Below are 7,336 nucleotides of genomic sequence, written 5' to 3' on the forward strand. Positions count from 1 at the left end.
TCACAGTGTTGGGCAACCACTGCTTCTATCTAGTTCCAAAACATTCTCATCACCCCAAAATAAACCCCTGGATCCACTAAGCAGTCACTCCTCAATGCCCACTTCCCCTAGGCTCCTGGCAACCACCCATCTGCTTTCTGTAGATTTGCCAAGTCTGAATATTTCAGAGAAATGGAATTTAAAGACGTGTGTAGCCAAGTGTTTCTGTTCTACTTTGATTTTGGCCATTGTGTGGCACTCCTAACTGATACTGGTTGAGAGCTCACCATGTGCCTCCACAGTACCAGGTGCTCCCAGGTTCTTCCCATTAGGAAGTGACACCACTCTATGCCCATTTGGCAAATGAAGAAATGGGCTGGGCACGGTGGCTCACAGCTGTAATCCCAGCACTTTGGGAGGCCGAGGTGGGTGGATTACTTGAGGTCAGGAGTTCAAGACCAGCCTGGCCAACATGGTGAGACTCCATCTCTATTAAAAATACAAAAAAATTAGCCAGGCATGGTGGCACACGCCTGTAGTCCCAGCTACTCGAAAGGCTGAGGCAGAAAAATTGCTTGAACCCGGGAGGCAGAGGTTGCAGTGAGCCAAGATTGCACCACTGCACTCCAGCCTGGAGGCAGAGTGAGATTCCATCTCAAAAGAAAAAAAGAAAAGAAAATGGGACTCAGCTCTGCCATGTGGTTTGCCATGTGCCAAAAGCTAGGAAGTTGGCACGGGCACTGCACTTTTCCAGAGGAGAGATGAGTTATAAGGAGCCCAGACTCAAGCTTAGCAGACCCAAGTTCAAGTCCCAGCCCCATCCTTATTATCTGTATGAACTTGGGTAGGAACCACTTATCCTCTTTGAGCCTCAGTTTTCTCCTTTGTAAAATGGGGATGAAGTACTTAGCTCATAAGGCTGTGGCATGGCATCTGTGTTGGTCCATTTTGTGTTGATTTAAAGGAATACCTGGCCAGGCACGTTGGCTCATGCCTGTAATCCCAGCACTTTGAGAGGCCGGGGTGGGTGGATCACCTGAGGTCGGGAGTTCGAGACCAGCCTGACCAACATGGAGAAACCCCGTCTCTACTAAAAATACAAAATTAGCCGGGCGTGGTGGCGGGAGCCTGTAATCCCAGCTACTCGGGAGGAGAATCACTTGAACCCGGAAGGCGGAGGTCACGGTGAGCCAAGATTTCATCATTGCACTCCAGTCTGGGCAACAAGAACGAAACTCCGTCAAAAAAAAAAAAAAAAAAAAAGAATACTTAAGACCAGGTAATTTATAAAGAAAAGAGATTTATTAGACTCACGATTCTGCAGGCTGTACAAGCATGACACCAGCATCTGCTTGGCTTCTGGTGAGGCCTCAGGAAGCTTTTACTCATGGAGGAAGGCAAAGGAGGGGCAGGCGTGTCACAAGGAGAGAGAGGGACAAAGGGGGAGAGGAGGGAATCACCAGATTCTTTTTAGCAACCAGATCTCACGAGAGGGCCTGATGTTACTAATACTATTTGATGATTCGCGATGTCTGTGCTTCAGAAGGGATGCTTTCACCGACCCGTGTCTCCTTCCCCTAGGTGATGCTGGAATCCTCTGTGTACCTGACTCTGGCAGTTTACAGTGGCTGCTGCCTCCTGGCTGCCCTGGCCTCCTGCTTTTTGCCCATTGAGACCAAAGGCCGAGGACTGCAGGAGTCCAGCCACCGGGAGTGGGGCCAGGAGATGGTCGGCCGAGGAATGCACGGTGCGGGTGTTACCAGGTCGAACTCTGGCTCTCAGGAATAGTGACCGATGGGGGACTGAGCTGGTCTTTGAGGCTGCAGAGCTCGGGGGGCTGGCGGGCCCCAACTGGGGCACTGATTGTCACTGCCGACATCAAGAACTCACCCAAGAGTATGACCTGGACCAACAGGGTTTTGTGTCTTGACTCAGTTTGCTCATCTTCATTGAGGCCACCCAGGGATGGGGAGGTATTTGCTCTAGGGGGTTCTCTGGATATGTGGTGAAAGCTTTGTTCATAACCTGTGGATCTACATGGGAAAACTCCCCATATTAGGAGGGTCTGGTAATGCCAGCAACCAATCAGACACCACCCAGAGTCACCTGGCCAAACCCTCAGTGAACAACCAAAATATCTCTCTGTAGATACCGTCCAGGCTCAGGCCCATGTGACACCTGCTGTCCACCCATCAGACCTGTTCAGTAGGTTTCTCCCACACCCACAGCCCCAGGCTTTCTTCTTTGAAATTGCAGGTGATCTAGGTGTGGTCCGAGCAGCTATTTCCTGGCAGGGGCCCCCCTGGTTTGCCTCCCTAGAGCCTGACCAGTGGATTCTCTGGCAGATGGACATGGTGCATTCAAACTGGAGCCACGTGCCCCCACCCAGCCCCCTCTGGAGTTGCCGTTGTTGGCACCAAGAGATCCAGATGTGTCCCTGGGGACAGCTGGACTTGCACCGGGTGACAACCTCAGAACGCTGTTACCCCCTGGGAACTGAGGACTGAGGCCAAAGTGAATGAAGCTCAAGCTAGAGCACGGGCCTCCCCTTCTGAAGCAGCGAAGGCCACAGTTCCGGCTTCTTTCCTGGCCCCCTCCTTGGTCAGGCTGAATGGTGATTTTTTTTTTTTTTTTGAGACGGATTCTTGCTCTGTCGCCCAGACTGGAGTGCAGTGGCGTGATCTCGGCTCACTGCAACTCTGCCTCCCGGGTTCAAGCAATTCTCCTGTCTCAGCCTCTCGAGTAGCTGGGATTACTTACAGGTGCCCACCTGTACTTTTTAGTAGAGACAGGGTTTCACCATGTTGGCCAGGCTGGTCTCGAACTCCTGACCTCAAGTGATCCACCTGCCTCGGCCTCCCACAGTGCTGGGATTACAGGTGTGAGCCCCTGCACCTGGCCTGAATGATGACTCTTGAGGGGAAAAAGTTTACTCAGGTTGCAGGTACAAAATCCAAAATCCAGGGCTTTGGGTTTTGTGCATGGGTAGACAGCTGAATGGGCAGAGAAACCAAAAGGATGCTACACCCACCATCTTGTCCCATGGGGATCAGGGGACCAGGATTCCCTGATGTGAAGCTGCTCCTCTGTCCAGGGACGTCTTGGTCATTACACAAAGGCAGCCCCTGGGGTTCCATTCATGGAGGCTGCCGTGGAGTGGAGAGGGGTGGGAGGACTCAGGTGTGTGAAATGTATATGTTTTCAAAGGAAGAGGAGGGAGGCCAGTTGGTTGTGAGTTGGTCTCCGCAGGCGACATCACTCCTGGGATTTGATTTACTGGAGCCTTTTTTCCCCATAGTGAAGGCAGGGGACATAGACAAGGAGGGAGGAAGCTGGCAGATCCCATCAAAGGCCAGAGCAGACAGATCTGCTGCTTGAAGTAAACATTGCAAGGAAGCCAATTTGTGCGTTCATCTCTTATTAAAACATGTCAGTGATGGACATTGCAAGAGCCTAAGTTTATTCATTGTCATCATGTCCTAGTGACAGTCCAGCCTAATGGTCTGCCTACCTTTGTTCATCGGAATTCATCTCAACGCTTTAGTGTGATCATCTCCTTTCCAATGAGTGGGGAAAGACGCACCGTTGGGCGCCAACATTTTGGCTGAGCCTGTTGGAGACAACACCTTCTTCTAATGGTGTGCAGGTCATCATGGGGGACTTCTTCCAGCTCAAGTTCTAAATCAACTGCAAACAATACTGTGTCTCTAAAATATGGGCTGCAGCCCCCTCGGCCCAGGCAGTCGAAGAGGGGATGGCTTGGCAGATCTCTGTCTCTCTCTGACAACCACATTTCCTTGAACCACATGTGGCTGTAGCTCTAATTATTTCCGGACAGCTGAGCTGTCCTGGGTAACACAGAACTTTTGCTTGTCTCTTTTGCCTTCCGGCTGGTCAGACACTGCTGGATGATCATGTCCGCTCCCTCACCCTAGAATAACCCAGTGGAGCTGGGGGCTGGGTAGGGATAGACTGCTTGGTGGGCAGGAATATTTCTCAGAGACTAGGGTGAAGGGGTTTACAGTTGAGGGCTTTCTCTACTTGAGAAAGTGAAAGTTAAAAACTCTTGCCGGGCACAGTGGCTCACGCCTGTAATCCCAGCACTTTGGGAGGCTGAGGCGGGCAGATCACGAGGTCAGGAGATTGAGCCCATCCTGGCTAACACGGTGAAACCCTGTCTCTACTAAAAATACAAAAAAAAATTAGCCAGGGGTGGTGGCGGGTGCCTGTAGTCCCAGCTACTTGGGAGGCTGAGGCAGGAGAATGGCGTGAACCCAGGAGGCAGAGCTTGCAGTGAGCCGAGATCGCGCCACTGCACTCCAGCCTGGGCGACAGAGCAAGACTCCATCTCAAAAACAAAACAAAACAAAACAAAACAAAACAAAACAAAACAAAACAAAAACTCGTTGCCTTCTAAATAGCCTGCCCTTTTCAAAAAAAAAAATCAGTATTATCAAATGATACAAGAGCTATCACAAAAGGCACCCAAACTTCTGAATACGTGAGACCTTTAGCTGAAGACATTTGTATCTAATTTTGAACAATCCTATTCAAAAAGCTCCTATTTTCATTAATGGAAATGCCATGTTTCTCTCAGAGTGAGGAAAGATCTCAGAAAGTGGCAAAAGATATTTAATGTAGCCAGAGCTATATATTTCTGTCTTTCTCATACTTCAAGTATTCTGAAAAACATATAACTGACCTTGGTGGTGTTCACAATGGGATGAAACAGTATCTTAGGAATCGAGTTTGAAATTAGTATGGAAATTCATTGTTTTTAATATAATATTAAGCAACAGAAAGCCTTGAATGATGAGATCAAGAGTCTCCCCTGCCATTATTTTCAATGGCAAAAACTGCAATTACTTTTTTTTTTTTTGAGATGAAGTCTTGGCTCACTGCAACTCTGCCTCCCAGATTCAAGCGATTCTCCTATGTCACCCTCCTGAGTAGCTGGGATTACAGGTGCCCGCCTTGATGCTTGGCTAATTTTTGTATTTTTAGTACAGACAAGGTTTCACCATGTTGGTCAGGCTGGTCTCAAACTCCTGACCTCAAGTGATCCGCCCACCTCGGCCTCCCAAATGCAATTACTTTTGCACCAACCTAAGAACAGTAATCCCAGTCAATAGTGGCTTAAACAATTAGAACCAAAAACAGGCAGAGATCAGAGAAGGTTCAACACTCAACAATGTTATCAAGAACCCAGCTTCTTTTTGCCTTTCCTTTTCACCATCCTCTGCATGTTGACCATTTGACCCTGTGCTTGAAACCTCATGGTTACAAAATGGCTGCCCCTGTGCTGGACATAATATTTATTTTCAAAGAAGGTAGAATGGGAAAGGAGCAGTCATAAAAGGTTTTCTTTCAGAAGAGTCTGTTGATTTTGGTTAAAAAAGGAAGTCCCCGGCAGATTTACCATTGCTTCTCATTGATCAGACCTGGGTGTCATGCCCATCCCAGCACGAGTCCTGCTGTAGGGCAGCCTGGGGGTTGGGGGCCCCTGCCCTACAGAATTTTAGGTTGGGTAAAGAAATCACACTGGTCAAAAACTAAATGCTGGGTCTTACTCCAAGCACCAGGAAGTGCCCTTGCCCTGGGATCCTGGTCAGAGTCCTCTCATCTTGGCCCAAATGTAGCTATGAGGAAGAGAGAGCTAGTTCCTTTTCAGTGTGCTTGCAGAGAGAGTTGAGGAAGAGGCCCAACCGATCCCTTCATAGCTACATATTCCCCATCCCCCAACATCCCCCACTCCCCTCCACGATTTGGATTCAGTCTTGTGTGGTAGTTGAAAGTGAAGCACTGGGCCTGGTGCGGTGGCTCACGCCTGTAATCCCAGCACCTGGGAGGCCGAGGTGGGCAGATCACAAGGTCAGGAGTTTGAGACCAGCCTGACCAACGTGGTGAAACCCCGTCTCTACTAAAAACACAAAAATTAGCCAGCCGTGGTGGTGCATGCCTGTAATCTCAGCTACTCGTGAGGCTGAGGCAGGACAATTGCTTGAACCCGGGAGGCGGAGGTTGCAATGAGTCAAGATCACGCCACTGCACTCCAGCTTGGGCGACAGAGCAAGACTCCATCAGAGGCGGGGAAAGAAAGTCAAGCACTGGAATTACATAATTCCTGAGCCAGAATCTCCATTCTATCACATCCCAGCTATTGACTTTAGGCTACCTTCCTTCCTTTCTCTCTTTTCTTTTCTTTTCCTTCCTTCCTTCCTTCCTTCCTTCCTTCCTTCCTTCCTTCCTTCCTTCCTTCCTTCCTTCCTTCTTCTTTTCTCTCTCTCTCTTCTTCCTTCCCTCCCTCTTTCTTTCTTGCTTTCTTCTTTCTTTTTCTTTCTTTCTTTCTTTTTTTTTTTTTTTTTGACAGAGCCTCACTGTGTTGCCCAGGCTGGAGTGCAGTGGCATGATCTAGGCTCACTGCAACCTCCACCTCCTAGGTTCAAGTGATTTTCCTGCCTCAGCCTCCAGAGTAGCTGGGATTACAGGCACCTGCCACCACGCCCTGCTAATTTTTTTATTTTTAGTAGAAACAGGGTTTCACCATGTTGGCCAGGCTTGTGTTGAACTCCTGACCTCAAGTGATCTACCCGCCTCACCCTCCCAAAGTGCTGGGATTACAGGTGTAAGCCACCGCACCTGGCCAGGCTGCCGTTCTCTGCCTCAGTCTTCTCACCTATGAAATGGGATAATAGCTACCTCGTGAGGCATGTGTAAGGATTAAATGAGCAATGTTTTGTAAGAGTTTAGCACAAAGTATGGTACCCAGACTGAATATATTAAGTTTTAGCTATAATAATAATTACTGGCTGGGCCCGGTGGCTCATACCTGTAATCCCAGCACTTTGGGAGGCCGAGGCGGGTGGATCATGAGGTCAGGAGTTACGACCAGCCTGGCCAAGATGGTGAAACCCCATCTCTACTAAAAATACAAAAATTAGCCAGGCAGGTTGGTGGGTGCCTGTAATCCCAGCTACTCTGGAGGCTGAGGCCGAGAATTGCTTGAACCTGGGAGGCGAAGGTTGCAGTGAGCTGAGATTGTGCCACTGCACTCCAGCCTGGGTGACAGAGCGAGACTCCATCTAAAAATAACAATAATAATAATAATAACTGTTGTTGTTGTTAGGAAGGATGTCTACCTTAAATCTCGGCCCTCTCACCCTACTTAGCCTAGGCCTGGCCAGCATCATGGCAGATGCTTCATGAAACAACCCTCATGGAAATGGCATGGCATGGCAGGAGCCAACTGAGACCTCTTCATAGCACACAGGGGACTCCTGGGCCAAGATGCAGAGGCTTCCTAGGCTCTGGCCTTTCACGGAAACCCAGACAGGTGAAAATTCAACCTCAGAGGCTG

At 49.2% G+C, this 7,336-nt stretch overlaps 1 protein-coding gene across 1 annotated transcript in view; it reads left to right on the forward strand.

The window, feature by feature from the left end:
* SVOP (SV2 related protein) overlaps positions 1-3,430 on the forward strand; it is a 98,962-nt gene extending 95,532 nt beyond the window's left edge. Inside the window, exon 16 of the mRNA XM_032168769.2 lies at positions 1,561-3,430. Coding sequence (XP_032024660.1) covers positions 1,561-1,767 — 207 coding nt within the window. The 3' untranslated portion in view covers positions 1,768-3,430. The remainder of the gene's footprint in view (positions 1-1,560) is intronic.
* Positions 3,431-7,336: the final 3,906 nt, after the last annotated feature.

The sequence above is a fragment of the Hylobates moloch genome, unplaced genomic scaffold (genome assembly GCF_009828535.3).
Source record: "Hylobates moloch isolate HMO894 unplaced genomic scaffold, HMol_V3 SCAFFOLD_12, whole genome shotgun sequence".
Lineage (NCBI taxonomy): Eukaryota > Metazoa > Chordata > Mammalia > Primates > Hylobatidae > Hylobates > Hylobates moloch.